This window comes from Myotis nattereri (assembly GCF_964212035.1).
Source record: "Myotis nattereri genome assembly, chromosome: 10".
NCBI lineage: Eukaryota > Metazoa > Chordata > Mammalia > Chiroptera > Vespertilionidae > Myotis > Myotis nattereri.
In genome coordinates, this window is record NC_138085.1 from 41,730,966 (window position 1) to 41,747,432 (window position 16,467).

General features: G+C 49.2%; 1 protein-coding gene across 2 annotated transcripts; it reads right to left on the reverse strand.

Annotated features, from left to right (window-relative positions):
* Positions 1-7,044: 7,044 nt before the first annotated feature.
* Positions 7,045-16,467, reverse strand: NAGK (N-acetylglucosamine kinase). 2 transcript variants are annotated; one of them, XM_081101465.1, is made up of 10 exons: positions 16,135-16,467; positions 14,040-14,124; positions 13,813-13,911; positions 12,902-13,043; positions 12,143-12,253; positions 11,373-11,485; positions 9,597-9,684; positions 8,581-8,678; positions 8,010-8,088; positions 7,045-7,360 (listed from the first exon to the last, which is right to left on the reverse strand). In XM_081101465.1, exons 1-10 carry the CDS (start codon positions 16,161-16,163, stop codon positions 7,170-7,172), a joined length of 1,035 nt encoding a protein of 344 aa, XP_080957591.1. In that variant the 5' UTR covers positions 16,164-16,467; the 3' UTR covers positions 7,045-7,169. The 2 variants fall into 2 exon arrangements, with proteins under 2 accessions (XP_080957591.1, XP_080957592.1); XM_081101466.1 differs by having other exon boundaries at positions 15,926-16,357.

A 16,467-nucleotide genomic window follows, 5' to 3' on the forward strand; every position in this document is an offset into this window, starting at 1 on the left:
AAAAGAAAAAAAAAAAAAAAGCCTAGTAGGAGTGAGTCCTACCTGACCCAGGTGGCTGTGTGACCCACTGGGATATTTCAGCAGTTATAAAATGTTGCTGTTCCTACATGCCCAGCTTTGTAAGTTTTGTAGGTTGGGCCCCTGGGCACATTCCTTTTGTCTTTCCTGCCTGTAAGTCACAGGGTTTTTTTGCTGATACTCACAGGGAACTAAACTGGGTACCAGGTGCTGCCTTTGTGTGACAGAGATGTAGGTGGCAGAGTCAGTTCTAAAAGAGAGTGCGTCAATTCCTGGCCATTCTCCCAGGATGAGGACTTCCAGGGCCTGGAGGACGGTGGCTTCTGTGTGACTGCTCCTGTGTTGTGGATAGACATATCAGGAAAAGATCTTGTAACTTGAAATAAAGTCTGTGCAAAATCAGTATGTGGATGTGGGAGAGAGGTTGGAAGGAAAAGACTAGGATCTGGAAAGCTTAAGAACTTCTCCTTTTTCTTAGGAGTTCCTTGTTGATGTTACGAACAGCCACAGTCTACGGTCAGATTTAAAATACAAACCCACAGCGTTTTTTTATGTGCGTCTATTGGACGGCATTATTTGAACTGGCCTTCCTTGTTCGGTCACATATCATAGGCAGCTTGTATTGCCAGACGTGCACATTCATTCCCAAAGCCTTTACCTCAAAAGAATGGAACTCTCACTTGTTTTCTAGGGAGGTGTATGGACAAAGGAATTTCTTTATTACAGCTTCAGCTTCCAACTGGGGTTGTTGCCTGTAACAAGGAGAGGGCCGTGGAAGTGCAGGATTAGAAGTCTCTCTCTTTTCTGGGGCTGCTTTTCTTTCATCTCCAGTAGCTTGTCCAAGCTCAGAATTATAAAGGCTGTTGGAAATGTTGCGTGATAGACATATCAGGAAAAGATCTTGTAACCTGAAATAAAGTCTGTGCAAATTAAGTATGTGGATGTGGGAGAGAGATTGGTAGGAAAGGTTGTGTTTGCAGAGAGAGACATTTTCTAGATCTGGGTATTGCTGTCACAGAGTACAATGGGTTCTTGTGTGCTCCAGTCAGGAAAGTGCTACCGGGATCCAGATCTAGCCATTTCTTCATCCTGAAGGCTAGCTCTTCTGACACCAGGACAGGCTATAATGCTAGGTGGTGCGGTCCAAAGGGCTTGTCTTTCCGTCTGGGGCTCCACTTTGGATGTCAGTCTTCAGTGTACTGTCACAAGGCATATTTAGGCAGGACTACGAAATGTTCCTGCCAAGTGAGCAGTGAACCTGAGGGCTGGATTTTCCAGAGTGTGCTGACTCCAGGATCAGGAAGCAGCTCGCAATACGACCCCTTTTTAAATGTTTAGGCTGATGCTTCCAGTGGCTCCTCTTATAGCTCAACTCTTCATCTGTTTTGTTGTGAGGTGGGAGCACAGCTGTTACCCAGATCACAGGCTCAGCTATAGTTAGTGTTTGCCAGTTTCTTAGCAAAAAAGGCATTTGGGTCTCGTTGGACCTTGACCGGGAAAGGCTGGGAGCCTCTATCTCATAGGAGAGGGTCTGGGTGTCAGCCAGGCTGGACACCGTTACCCTTTAATGGTGGGCTGTTATTTATAAGTGATCACTTTGATGTTGAATTTCAGTCATTATTCTGTTGAAACTTTTTTTTTATTGGCAACTGGAAGTTTGAGAATTTTTATAGAAACAGAACATACATTTTTACCGGTTGCCAATTCTGGTTGGTCTCAGTGTTAGTTTATTAGGGATTACTTTCTCATTTTTGTGGTTATTGAACTCTAAAACTCCAAGATGAAAATTATTTTATTTCTTGCTCTTCAAGGAGAAAAACATAAAAATAAAGGAAATGCCTTTTCAGTTTCTCCAGGCCAGAGATCTACAGCAGAAAACTTGATGGGCACAGCCTAGGCCTAAGCATCTGCAACTTTGGGTCTTTGGGCCAGTTTCTGCTTACAGCAGATGATTTTTGGGGGGTATTATTAGGTCAAATAAAACAAAATCATAAAAGGCTGAACCTTTATAGCACCTCGGTTTCCAAAGTTAAAATAGCTGGGATCTTTTAAATTCAGGTTCTGATGCTAACTCTATGGCTTAAAAATGTTTTTAGTGAAATACTAAGCATTTTTCAAATTGTGTATTGTTACAATGTCAAAGTTTTGTCTTGATTTCGGAGAGGCTTAGAAGTAAGGAGGTCAGTGGGATACTCTGGTAATGATATGTCAGAGAGGAAAGTCGTTTGAAGTAGCCAAAGGAAATAGCTTGACTGAATCTTCTTATATTAGGGCTGTTGCAAACACTAGAAACATTAGGAGCCAGGAATCTACCTGCTTGATTGGAAGGGGCAAGTGGTCTTCGATAAGGGTACCAGCAAATTAATGTTCCTTGGTTTAGGTGATGCTGAGGTATGGGAACAGGCAGAAGAGACCAGACATTTAACTAAGATGTGGAGATACCCCCCAGCACTCTCCTTGGGGATAATGCAAACCTCATTTGTTTAGGAGGTGGGTGGGAAGAACAGGAGAGGTGACCCAGGTCTGCTGTACACTGGGAACCTTCATTTCCTCCTACCTCTGCTTGCAGTTCCCAAGTGAATCATTGCCCCCTCGTTGCCCATGGGGATCCTTAGTTCTTCTGGTCCCTCTGCCTTTGTAGTTCACAGAGTACTTTCTTCAGCCACTGCTCTGCTGTCGTGTGAATTTCATTCAGACTTTGTTAGTCACAATTTTGAAAGTTACCCCCCCCCCCGCCCCTTGCTTTTAATCTTCTGTTTTTATTTCTCCCATCTTGCAGCTATAATTGGTGACAAGAAACAGGGCAGTAGGAGGCTGACTGAAGGCAACACTCAGGTTTTATGCTTGCTACTTGACCTTCTGCCTACCGGCCTACTTCTGTGTGTCCGTCTCCCCCCCGCCCCCCCCCCCCCCCCCCCCCGCCTCCTCCACCGCCCCTGTCAGTCTAGTTTTTATGGGAGTCCTAGGAATAGGACAGCCAAGTACACTGAATTCCACAAGGTGTCAGCCAAGAGTCACCACCCCACCCCAGGGGATTAAAAAAGAAATCTGCAAAGGGACAGATGCACCATCTTTATTCTAAAAGAAAAAGCCCCCTTAGATTTTGTTGTTACTAGGAGGCTCATTTTTGGGACTACTACTTACAGGTGACCTTTTATTTTATAATGAAGAAACATCCTAGGCAGTTTACCATAAAACGGTACAGTGTTTTCTCTCTGAACTCAACACTAAGTGATAATCCTGCCCTTGATTGTGAACCTCAGGAATGTTTAGTGCTTGATGGGTTGTTCGGGAGGCAGGGTTGTTTTAAAAAAATTATTGAGGCATATTTTACATATAATAAATCCACACATTTCAAGTGTTAAATTGAATGATTTTAGTAACTTTCCTGAGTGGCACAGCCATACCCGTAACTGTTTTAGAACATTTTCATCCACCCCAATAAGATCCTTCATTTATTGCACAGTAATCCCTGTTCCCAGCTCTAAGTGACACTAATTTCCATCTCTATAAACTTGCCTTTTCTGGACATCATGTCAGTGGAATCATACAAAGTCTGTTCTCTTGCCTCTGGCTTTTTTCACTTAGCATATTTTGTGATTTATCCATGATGTTTAACTTGTGTTGGTAGTTTGTCCCTTTTTATTGCTATAGTATTCCATTGATAGATATACCACATTTTGTCAGCAAGGGGTCCTTGAAACTTGGGTTTCAACCTCCCGTGGTCTAAAGGAACCCTTAGAGCATAGACTCCAGGGGAAGGTGCTCTTCACGTCAAAGGAACTGCGTATCGGAACCAGCTTTGTTATCAGGAGCTCCAGACATTAGGAGCCTAAACTGCTGCAGAAATTTTTATAGTTTTGCAACTTTTTTATAAGAAACTCTTTTGCTATCTACATGTCAGTACTTTTGAAGCATCTGGTAATTAATTTATTCTGAAGTAGGAATATGTGTTTGAGTGGACAAGAAAGTGAACCATCAGTAATACTGTGTTGGAGATGTTTTTCCTTCCCAACTGGATAGCGGAGTCTCTGAAATTTCTAAACAGTATCATCTCCATGACAAGGTGGAACCTTTGTTCAAGATCATGCTGCCTTTGTGGGACAGATTTTGGGGAGAGGAGGACCACCATCAGAGGAGGTGCAGAGGAGAAAGTGCAGCTTGTGGAACAAGAAGCCCAGAGATCTGTGCATGCCCCCCTCTCTTGGTGTGGGTGGTGAAGCGTTGATGGTGTCCACAGGCAGCTTAGCACCTCCAGCAGGCCCGGGTCTTGACTTTGGACCTTTATCCCTGTTTCAAAGTGTTTAAAAGCTGTTTTTGTCTCTCCCCCATAAACATTACATGGTAGTTATTAATACTTCTTTGGGGGAGAAGCAGGGCTTTAAAATAAATAATTTTCATAAAAGTATCAGAAATAGGGAAAAAAGTTACTTTAAAAATTTTGCTATACAAACCAAATGGCAGCTGTTGAAAATATTAATAAAATGAGAAAAAAATGTATTTTCTGGCAGTGGAACTCTTTTTCCTAAGGTTGGGTTATTATATAATCGCACTATACAGGTGGTGGTATATGTGTGTGTGTGTTTGCGAGAGATTTTTTTTGTCTCAAGATTGATCATAGTTTTAGTTGTATAATTTTCCATTCCAAATAGTGTTATAATATTAAGCATTGCCCTGTGTGAATGCCACCTTCTCCACTTCCTTTGTGTTTTCGGTCTGAACTTGTTTGTTTATAAAGCTGACACCTCCTTCCTAGGGCCAATGTGACAATTAGACTAAATTTAATTTCAAAATACTTCCTTAATATTTGGTAGCAATAGTGGTAATACTGTGTACAGCTCTGAACAAACAAATTGTAACAGGAAAACCTTGGGTTTGAAGGGAAACTGGATAGCTGTTATTTTTCCTGTTTCTGGGCAAAACTGACTCTTATGTAGAAAATAAGGATTCTGTATCTGCCTTTCAAATATTGAACAAGTCTGAGAGCCTGCTAGGTCCCAAGCACTGTCCTAGGTGCCAGTGCTACTGTGGTAACAACCTATGTGCTGGCACTAAAAAAAAAAAAAAAAAAAAAAAAAATCAGTCATGATGTGCTCTTGCTCTGCTCTAAATCCTCCATTGTCCAGTTGGAATAGCAGAGCCTAGACCAGCCATGGGCAAACTACGGCCCACGGGCCAGATCCGGCCCGTTTGAAATGAATAAAACTAAAAAAAAAAAAAAGACCGTACCCTTTTATGTAATGATGTTTACTTTGAATTTATATTAGTTCACACAAACACTCCATCCATGCTTTTGTTCCGGCCCTCCGGTCCAGTTTAAGAACCCATTGTGGCCCTCGAGTCAAAAAGTTTGCCCACCCCTGGCCTAGACAGTGGTAAGAAAGCTAAGGCTTCTATTTTAAACTCTTTACCTAAAGTTTTAGATTCTAAATCTAAAATACTGCTTGATCTTGACATGTAAAAATGTTCTCCAAAGCTCACTGCTATTAACAGTGTTATTAGGTCAAAGAGATATAGCAAAGGCATCTCCAATGTGTCCTTATTCTCTTTACCAAATGATGTATTAGACTTGCTGAGAGCTGGACCCCAGTGGGTTGGGCCACAGCTAGATACAAAGATGTCTGGCTGTCCCTTTGGAAGGGACTTGGCTTGAGTTCTCATTGCTCAAAGCTCCACCTTACTATGTTGGGCAAGACCTGTTGGAATGAGAACTGCTGCCATTCTCTTACACACTATGAAATAAGTGTTATCTGACTTGGGAAACAAATATCAAGTCCCCTTCCAGGACCTAATCAGAATTCAAAAGCTTTAAGGTAGCGCTCCCTCAAATGCAGATCCTGGACCTCTGCAGCAGAAATGACAAAAGGTATTCAGAGTAAATGAAAATTCCCTATCTCACCCTAGCTGGTTTGAGTGTCGGCCTGTGGACTAAAGGGTCCCAGGTTCAATTGTGGTCAAGGGCACATACCTTGGTTGCAGGCTCCTCCCCAGCCCAGGCCCTGGTAGGGGGCGTGGCAACCAATTGATGTGTTTCTTTCACATTGATGTTTCTGTCTTTCCCTCTTCTCCTCTTCCTAAATAAAAATCAATGGAAAAATATCCTTGGGTGAGGATTAACAAAAAAATTTTTAAAAATAGAAAATTCCCTATCTGATCTTTGACCTATTGAATCAGATACCTTATAGAGGGGGAAGAAAACAGAAATCTGGGTTTAAAACAAGTTCTAGAATAACTGATACATTAAGTTTGAGAACTGATATCCAGGATATAATCCATGCCTTCTAACAGCTTACACTCTCAACACCTAGAGAGGTAGCCACTATTAATCAAGGACTTCAGCCTTCACTAAGCAGTATGGTCAGCAGAACAGGAAACTTTGGGCTTGTCAAACTACATTATCCAAAGGACAGGAATCATGTCTCCTCTTCACTGATGTTCACCTTTCCCAGTGCTACACAACAGATGCAAAGTGTCATGCTGTAACCAGAGCCAGGCTATCCCAGAATAGGTAGGCACCTAGTTAAATTGTATCTAGTTGGCCTTGGATCTCAGCCATCCTCATAACCTCTCAAAGGACTCATTTACGCAGAAAACTGCAAAATGTGCTGCTCACCCCTAAGTACCAATCCTCCCAGATGAGATTTGCATCCTGTCCCCTAAATTCTATGTGGCACTCTCAGGAGAGGGTGTGGTGTGTCTAAGGTCATTCCTGGTGATGTTTTGCATGGAGGACATTTAGTTCCACTGAAATGCTCTGGCAGAGATCATTACACACTTTGACAGAAAATTGAGGACACAGGTTAACTGGCAGCAGCAGCAGGAGTATGCTAACACTGGGGGAGGGGTGGCACACAGATAAATTGTAAGTCCAACTGCAGGCCAAGCACTGTAATCCACAGGCCAAGTACCTGGGGCGGAGCTTTAAACCCTGGGCTAAACCCATTCCTGAGCCCTCTGGGCCACCTGCAGGCAGGTGCACTGAATGTACATAGCAAGTGTGCTTCACAACACAATCCAACTGCGGAGTGGGTAAAGTGCATTTATTTTCTGTTTTTCCTTTGGAAAAAAAAAGGAAAAGGAAAAAAAAGCCCCTTCCCTCCCAGCACCCATTGTCCACTGGCCACGGAGGGGGTGGAGCCAGGGCCAGCCCCCTAGGAGAAGGTATAAGAGTAGAAGGCAACGGCATTGACACTGTAGTCCAAGGGGAGGAGGTGCCCGATGTGCCTGGCCCCTAGGCTGGCCCCGCCCAGGGCAGAGGAGTGATTGAGCTTCATCAGGGTGAAGCTGGAGAAGGAGTTCTGAGCCTGGATCTCTCTGCCTTGGGTCAGCGCCAACAGGAAACCTGGAGGAAAAGAGTGCAGAGGACAGATGAAGGAGACCAACGGCCAGTGATGGAGTCCACGGTGGGGACAAAGATCGAGGAGAGAGAACCGCGCCCTGAGGCATTCCCGTACAGGTCCTAGGGGACCCACATGCCAAATCCCAACAGGTGTGCACCAGTGCGTGAGCCCAGTAACGACCGGGGAACTGGAGCCAGCTGTCCCCACTGCCCGATGCCGGGAGCTCCAAGGAGCAAGGGCCCTTGAGCTACTTCAGAGCCTAATGGAACCAGAGTTGCCCAAGGCGGCAAGGGCAAGAAGGCCCGTTTCGTTCCTTCTGGCTAGGACACTGTTGAGACGAGGGATGTCACCACACGCTGGTCTGAAGCTCTGATTTTAAGTTAGATTTGTCTTTAATTTAAAAAAATGGTGTTATTTAATAAATCCTTTGGAAAAGAACATCTTTTTAAGAATTCAAAGAAGCTGGATGGGACCTTGTACGAGGGCTCCCTGGCAGACTGAAGGCTGAGGGCTGGAGCTGAGGCATCAGTGGCCTCAGGACCCAAGTTCTCCCTGGAGCAGAGAGCTTTCCTGAGCCACCTCTTCCCGCACCATCCCTCACCCTTGCCCCCCCCCCCAATTCCCCCCCCCCTCCCACACACACACACTCACCTTCCTTCAGCAGCTCCCAGCTCTTCCACACAGAGCCCACACACAGGATGGGGAGGCCAATCTCCCCTTTGAACAAGACCTGGCCAGAGAGCAGAAATGGACAGTGGGGGTGACCAAGTCTCCGATGCTGATGCTGAAGGGGATAATCTTAGAACCAGCGCTCCCTATCCCACGTACACGCCACTAGTCGAGAACCAGAGGTGAACTCAAGGGGGAAAAAAGGAAAATAGGGAGATTCACAAAGGCAAGGGGGAGAGGGGAAAGGAAAAAGCATTGAGCAGCAACAGAGGAAGGAGCCAGAAGAGAGGGAAATGGGCAGAAACATGACTGAAAGGGGGGAGCCCGTTACCACACTGAACCAGTGCTCTACATATAAAGAAAGATCACGGACCAGCCACAGGCAGGAGGCACTGGACCAAAGAACTTGTTTGTGTCACAGACATTCTACAAAATTTTTCTCGAACCCAAGTTTTCATTTAAAATCATATCCAATTTACAGAGTTCGATGGGACGGTCTCACCCCTCATGGGAAAGGGCCAAACCTGGCCCTGCAGCTCCCACCTCAACTCACCGGGTCAATCTCAGGCAACACCGCCACGACGTGCCTGCCCAGCATCTCCCCAGCCTTCCTGAAGATGTACCGGGAGAGGGGGTCTCCCTGCTGAGCACCTGGGGGAGGGGGGGGGAGGGGGGGGCGGTGAGTTCCTAGGGAGCTGCCAGTGCTCAGTTCCCGCTCTCTGGTGCAGGGCAGCAACAGCTAGGTCTAAGTCGGAATGATGCCCACCTCAGGGCATGTAGGCAAGTCAGCCTCCAAAGCTGCGGCTCCACCCTTACTTCCCCCACCCCTACCAGGCCCTTCTCCCTAGGAAGGGTGTCCTGGATGGAGGTGGCTCGTTCTAGGCACTTGAGAAGGGAAGCCCCCCACTAGAGAAGCACCCTGGCCCCGGGCTCACACTCTGGCTTACACGGAGTTATGGAGTCTGTCCCAGAAGGTCTCGGCTCTGGGGACCCAAGACTCTACTTGAGCAGCTGGCTGGTGCTCCTGTCAGGGCCCCCCACCTTCCTTCAACAGTCTGCTATTGGTCAGTTCCTTCCCAGCTCTGTTCTGAAGGGGCCTCCTGCCAGCAGGACCCTCCAATGCCCTGAGGCTGCAGGAATCCAAGTTAAGGAAGTGTGGACCGTACAGTGGAGAAAGAGTGGGGTGCAGACAAGTAAGCCCTATGGTTCAGCTCCTCCTGACACCCAACCAAACGTGCCTAACCACTCCAGGATCCTCTAGTATTCTTTGGGTACCATTGGTTTAAAAAAAGTTACAGATTTGCCCAAAGGACAAGTGCTTCATAAATTTTTCAGAAATGGACATACAGCCTGCACAAGCCACGATAGCTGCCAAGAGAAACAGGTAGCATAAAACAGCTGTCAGTACAACTGTGTGTCCCGCCTCACCCCAAGGCCCATGGTGGCAGAGACCTGAGGCCACTTGGTCAAAGGGAGATCAAACTGGCTGCCAGTCCCCATCTGAACCTTCCTCCACGACGGCCCCCTTCCCACCTGGGGAACAAACCCCGCCCCACCTCCATCCAGTACCTTCTGCAATTTTCCGGCAAAACCCAGCAAACCTGGATTTATCAAAGTCCCTATACAGGTGTACGAGGATTCCTAGCCGGTCTGGCACCTGAGAGGCAGAGAAAAGGTTCAAGGTAGTCGTCAGAAGCAAAGGAAAATCCTCAGTCTGCCCATCCAAGGTGACCTTCCGCATGTCTCTACTGATTGAAAAGGTGGAATGTTTGTTCTTTTAAGGTCTAGAGCAGTGGTTCTCAACCTTCCTAATGCCGCGACCCTTTAATACAGTTCCTCATGTTGTGGTGACCCCCAATTTCATTGTTACAAATTGAACATAATTAAAGCATAGTGATTAGTCACAAAAACAATATGTAATTATATATGTGTTTTCTGATAGTCTTAGGCGACCCCTGTGAAAGGGTCGTTCGACCCCCGAAGGGGTCGTGACCCATAGGTTGAGAACCGCTGCTCTAGAGAGAATGCAAGGATTTGAGATTTCTCATTTAAAAAAAGTTCTTTGTTCTCCCAACACAAGCTCCATTGCTCCTTACAGATTAGTTTGGACAGAGCACAGATCTCTGCTCACCAAAGTGTGTTCTGTAGTTCCCTGAGGTGCTCGTGAACAGATTTATTTGATCAAAGGGCTCTAAAGACTACTGTACACTGTAACTCTCCCTTAGAGATTCACAGTGCACATTAGCAAGTTAAAGGCTCTGAGAAGTCCTGAACCAAGAAATCTATTTGTTTCCCCCAAACTTATTTGGCCACAGAAGGTCCTTCTTCTATCCCAACAAACTTAACAAACCAGTAACACCTCTGAAGGTCCTGAGGAACCAGTGATTCCCCAGATACATCACTAAGATGGAAGAAGAGGGGCTAAAATTTGAGCTCCTACAGCAGTGTATTACTATTATAAAGAGTACTTATTTACTCTCTACAATGACCTTATGAAAATGACCAAAGGATAAAAGTGGGAGTGTTAGATATATCACTGGGATTTTGAACCAGTTGCTGAGTCAGCATACCTTACCCTCCACTTCCTATAGCAGTTGCTATTCCTATTCCTCAGCTTGGCCCAGGCCAGTTTCTCTATAATCATCAACCTATGAGTCTTGAAAATACAGGTCCTACCTCCTATATTTCTAATCTCTTTCCCAGACCCCATCCCCAGCTCACCTAAGAGGCCCTCACCCAGAGAGATGTCTATTACATCTATATTCTCTTCCTTCTCCTCTTCCCACCTTTTACCTCCGGCTCAGATAAACTCAGCTATTTCCAAACCCACTACAAATAAGCACAGCTGAGACAAGAAGGAAAATCAATCCCCGATAGCCTGGGTAGGAGGCCACACCTCCCTGAGAACTCTCCCAGTCCACCTCCTAATGCCTCTCCTCCCTGACCCACACAGGCCGAAACAGCTCGCTGTCTAACGTATCTGTTCGGACTTTACCCGCGTCTCCGTTTGTGAGCACTGTTTCCTGATCTCACTCTGCACTCCTCACTCCAGCTTAGAATGTCATCTGCCTTCACCTCCCAGCAGGGTCCAGCTGCCCAAGAATGAAGTGTGGCTAACCACCCATCCCTCACCTACTCCTCCCTCATGCCTGATACCCTCCTGGAATGTACCGCCGTATCGATCCAAATCCTGTCCTCACCTATGACTTCTCTATCCTCTAGCTCTGACCCACGACTCACCCCGACTTTCCTTTGGCTCACCCAGTCCCTCTCTTGCATCACTCCTGCTCAGTCTCCCACTGCCCTACCCCAGGTGTGCGTGTGTGCCAGGGGCAGGGGGAGTACCTGGAAGTAGCTGAACATGGCCTGTTTGACGTAGCCAATGTCATGAGGAGCTGCCTCCAGGTTGTCGATGGAGTCGAACACTATTTTCACTGCCTGGTGTGCAATCCAGTAGGCTGTGGAGAGTAGAGAGGGCTAGAAGAGAGGGCAAGCTCCCCAAGCTCACAGGGAAGGAACCTCAGACCTAGACAGGGTTCGCAGTCAGCATGGATACTATAGCAAGTTAGGTGCCCCGATTCCCAGACAGGTGGCCTCTAATTGAACTGCATCTGACGGACCACATAAGGGAAAGCTGGAGGGGGAAGACAGAATAGGTGACGCTGTGTCACACCAGCTGCTAGGAACTGGACCCCAAGGGCCCCTATGAAAACCTACAACTGCTGCCTATAAAGATGTGATAGCGGAAGAAGCTTCTATATCCCCTTCCCATTAGCAGAAGAGCAGAGCATCTCCTGGCCTCCATGGCCTTAACCACATAGTGTCAATTCCTCCCCAGGGCTCCAAAGCCAACACACGTAGTCAACAGCTATTATGCTGAGGCATGAACCTGAATCCGGGGTGCATATCACTGCTGAAGAGCAAGGCAGCCACTTGTCCAGCATTTGCATCTCTACGCTCTCTCAGTCATTGTTTTGTACTCAAGACCGTGGACTCAGGAGCTGTCCCCAGAAAGCCCCAAGGGGTCAGCAGGTTGAGGGCAAGAGAGAAGATTGAAGAGCTGCAGGCAGGGAAGGTCCAGGACCCTGAGCCAGGCCCAGTCGGTGTGAGCTCACCTGAGCCCTCGTCCCCCATCATGTGGCCCCAGCCGCCGCAGCCACTCTCAGAGCCATCTGGGTTGATGAGCCTGCAGTTGGAGCCTGTCCCAGAGATGAGCACGATCCCACCTGGGGAAAGGGCACACGGGGCTCAGTGTGGCCAACGCACTGCACACAGCGAGCGCACAGCTTCCAACTGAAGAAAGGACAAACACCAGCCTGGGCCAGGGATCGCCCCCAGCCCTGCAGAGAAAACTGAGCTAGTTTCCTGCTAAGGTGGGGGACCAGCTCTCAGAGCAACTCCAATCACATACAGCCCTTCTCTGGGGACAGAGAGAATAGGAGCCCGTGTCCCCTTGCCCAGCCAGCCTTCCAGTGACTATCTGCTTTACTGAGTACCTACTATATGCCAGGGATGGTGCTGGATCCTATTCACAGTAATAGTCAAGAGCCTAAGCCACCTTATCAATATGCCAATCTTGTGGTGCCGAGGCTTTTTACACTCCTATCAAAGCTCCTCTTCCCTTTTTTTTTTTTTTCTCAGCATTTACTGCTTTCATCGGCCAGCCTCAGGACCTGCTTCATTTGGGATAGAGTCATAGGTCTTGCTTCTCATCAAAGATACCCTCTTGCCTTCCCTCCTGTCCAGTCTTTGCACTGGCAGGGACTCAAGCTAATTAAAGGGGGAGGGGATATGATGGAGGTTGCCTTCCAGATATTTGCAAGACAAATTCTCCCAGCTAAGAAGCTTTCCCAAGAAAAATTTCTCAATCTCACCATCCGGCGTAGCTGTGGCGATGGAGCCAGCGGCATCGGTGGTGATTAAGTAGCTTTCGCTCAGGTAGGGAAATCGGTCCCTCAGCTCCTCCATCAGGATCCGCACCGCGTCCTCCTGCTCCCCACCGCTCAGGGATAGGCCCTAGGCCACGGGGGAGGTGAGCAAGCAAACAAGATGTAGACCCAGCTCCTTTCTCAACCCCCACCCCTCCTGCTACCTGCCCCCTGCTCTCTACATCTGGGCCCTGCTTCTCCAGCCCCAGTCTTCCTTCCACCCCACATGCTAACCCCTTGGAAGATTGTGGCCTGGACAGGAAATGGACTGGGGATTCAACGATGCCAAGTGTGGAGCTTAGGATGACAGCAGTGCCCTTAACAGAAAAATTAGGCAGAGGAGCAGGTTGACGAGAGACAAGCTTGGTCGGGAATACATGGGGTTGGGCTGTGCCTGCAGAACATCTCACTGAGGACGTGTCCAGGGAGAAGCCAAGGCTACAAGCACCTTGGGAGAGAGGCCTGAGCTGCGAAGAAGAGCTCACTTAGTAAGTAAGTGCTTATGGGTCAGGGTCTCTGCCAACCACTTCAGAGTGTGTCATGTCATTTTACTCTCCCAGCAACTGAGGCAGCTCCTGTCCTCTGCACTTTCCAATGAGGAAAAGGAGGGTCCCAGAGGTGCTGAGTGACACACCAAGGTCGCAGTGGCTCCCCAAAGCCCGGTGCTCTTCCAACCGTTATGGCTTGTAGATGACAACTGAAGCCACAAGAATAGGTGAGTTCGTGCGAGTTTCTAGACCAGAGCACAAGCCTCCAAGGTCTTTACCTCTGCAGTCAAGGTCATCGGACTCATCTAGCTCAAACACGCTTCCCCAGTGTTGCTGTGACTCATCTCCCAGGCTCTACCCCAGACTCACCAAGCTTCGTAGAGGCACCAGAGGGTCCACTCCTGCTTTCTGCTTGGCCCTGCTCACCATCTCGTTGATCCTCTCCACACACTTGTCTGTCCCGATCAGCTGGCCCCAGTCAAGGGAAGGAGGAGTTACAGAGGCCTGCACACCTGTGCTGCCCCTACAGGCTGCTACCCCTGACCAGGAGTTACAGAGAATAAAACCACAACCAAGCCCCTCAGTGTGGCCTTTACCCAGTGGTTTGTGCTGAGTCCATCTGCTTCTGCCAGGATCTGCCCATCCTCTGAGAGTAAAAGGACCTTGGACCGTGTTCCTCCCCTACGAACACAAGTCTTGCTCAGAAAAACCTGAAGGTACAGCTAAGCGTGTGCAGTCCCTGTCACAGAGCCCGTGTGATAGAGACTGCTCCAGTAAACCCAGTCGCCATCCCCAAACCCACCCCCGTGGTTTGGTGGCTGTTTGTGCTCCTGGACTCTAAGAGAGGTCCTGCTCAGCTTCCCCTGGGGACATCCTACTTATCCTGCAAGGCCCTACGTATACGTCAGCTAGTCCTTGAAACCTCTGGCGTGTGGCCCACTCACATAGCTCCATTAGCTAAGCCAAGTCAGTGCCCCCAGAACTTTTAAGGATTCCTCTGTATTGAGTGTATTCAGTGTTTTCCTGTCTGCCTCTCACTAGACCACAAGTTCCAGATCATTTATCCTCACCCCTAGCATAGGCAACACTCACTAAATGTGACGAAAGAGAATGGCACATCTCTCTGCTTCTCACAAAAGCTGAAGGCTGCCTGTCAAGATCCAGCCCCAGCTGCCAAGGTCTTGAAGACACCCTGGTGAGAAACACTGACCAGGTGGCAGGGAGTTTATACCCACGTACGCAACTAGACGGTCACATGCTTACTCCTGGGGATGGAAGTGTGGAGGGAGGTCTGTGGTGGTGTGATGCATGTTTCTGTACCGAGCAGTACTTCTGAGACTATCAGAAGAGGACACTGAAGACCTGCTGACCAGACTAAAAAGTGACAAGAAGTTTCAAGGGGCCGAAGCCAGTTTGGCTCAGTGGATAGAGCGTCGGCCTGCGGACTGAGAGGTCCCGGGTTCGATTCTGGTCAGGGGCATGTGCCTTGGTTGTGGGCACATTCCCAGTGGGAAGTGTGCAGGAGGCGGCTGGTCGATGTTTCTCTCTCATGGATGTTTCTAACTCTCTCCTTTCCTCTCTGTAAAAACTCAATAAAATATATTTAAAAAAAAAAAGAAGAAGAAGAAGAAAAAAGAAGTTTCAAGGGGAAGTTAATGCATGAGGTTCAACACGGAAAAGAACCTCTTGACAAACTGGGGGGGGGGGGGGTCATATCTTATGCAGATAACAGGGATGAATCCAAACTCTTGTACTTAGGTTTTTGTTGTTTTTTTGTTTTGTTTTGTTTTGTTTAAAAAAGGGCAATAGTTACAGGATGGGGAAGATCAACTTTAACAATGCATGTGGAAAAAAACATGGTGGGGTCCATGGGCGAGCAGAGATGTGGCTGCCATATAAGTAATCCAATTCAGATTCCAAAGTGCCCTGGCTGAGGCAACAGCCACCCCTATTATGCTCTGATTTGATGCACCCGGATTCAGAGAATGTTGTCACTGGCAGGAGACCTGGCGATCATCCCCTTCATCTCTCTTCTCACTTTATACACAAGTGGGAAGTGAAGCCTATACTGGGTAAAAGTCTTGCCTCTATTAATACCGAGGGGAAGAGCTGTTACAAAAAGTCCAGGAGACAATCTTCTGAGCAGGAAAAATGCAATAACAGGGCTCTTTCCAGGGTCAGGAGCCTGGAGGGACCAGGCCGGGCTAGCACCCTGGTTCCAGCGGCCCCAGCTCCCAGACACCCTCTGGCAAAGATCTCTGTCCCGGCTTCCACCCACTCTCCCTCCCCACCCGCCAGGCCAGCAACTTCGCACCTGACACCTGTTCTGCAAAACCCTCCATGGGGTCGGGAGTGGGGAACAGACGAGTGGGTCGGTCCTGGGGAAAGGGGCGTGGTCCCGCCGTGAAACACAAAGGAGCCCCCCCGCCGCCCCGCCCCGGGTGTGGCCGTGGCACCCGCAGAGCCCAGGCAGGACACGCACCCGCGCGAGCAAAGGCACCGCCGCGCGTGCACAGAACCTGCTCTGCAAGGCCCCGCAGCCCCGCAGCCCAAGTGGCCGGTCTCGGAGGCGGGAGGCGGGAGGCCACCGGCCCGTCCACGGCCTTTCTTCCGCCCCGCCCTCGGGCAGGGGCAGGGCCAAGCCGCTGGCAGGACGCCCCTCCTGGGCTCCCTCCACCCGGCCGCACTCACCCCTCTACACCCCCGTAGAGCGCGGCCATGCTGAGGTTGCCGCCGCCGCAGATCGCGCCGTCTGCTACCCGCCCGCCCGCCCGCCCGGCACCGCCCCGCGTCACGTGGACGCCCGCGCGGCCAGGGGACACCCGTGCGCGCGGGAGGCGTGGCGCCCGCTGCCGGGGCCGCAGGCTGGCCCTGCCCGGGCGGGACTCCCGGCTGGACGAGGGCGCTCCTCAGCGGCTCCGGGCCCGCAGGCCCCGCCCCAGCCCATCCGAGATGGGCCCCGGATCCCCGGCGGAGGAGCCGGCCCCGCCGGACGCGCCCCTGTGCCGCCCGCCCCTCGGCCCC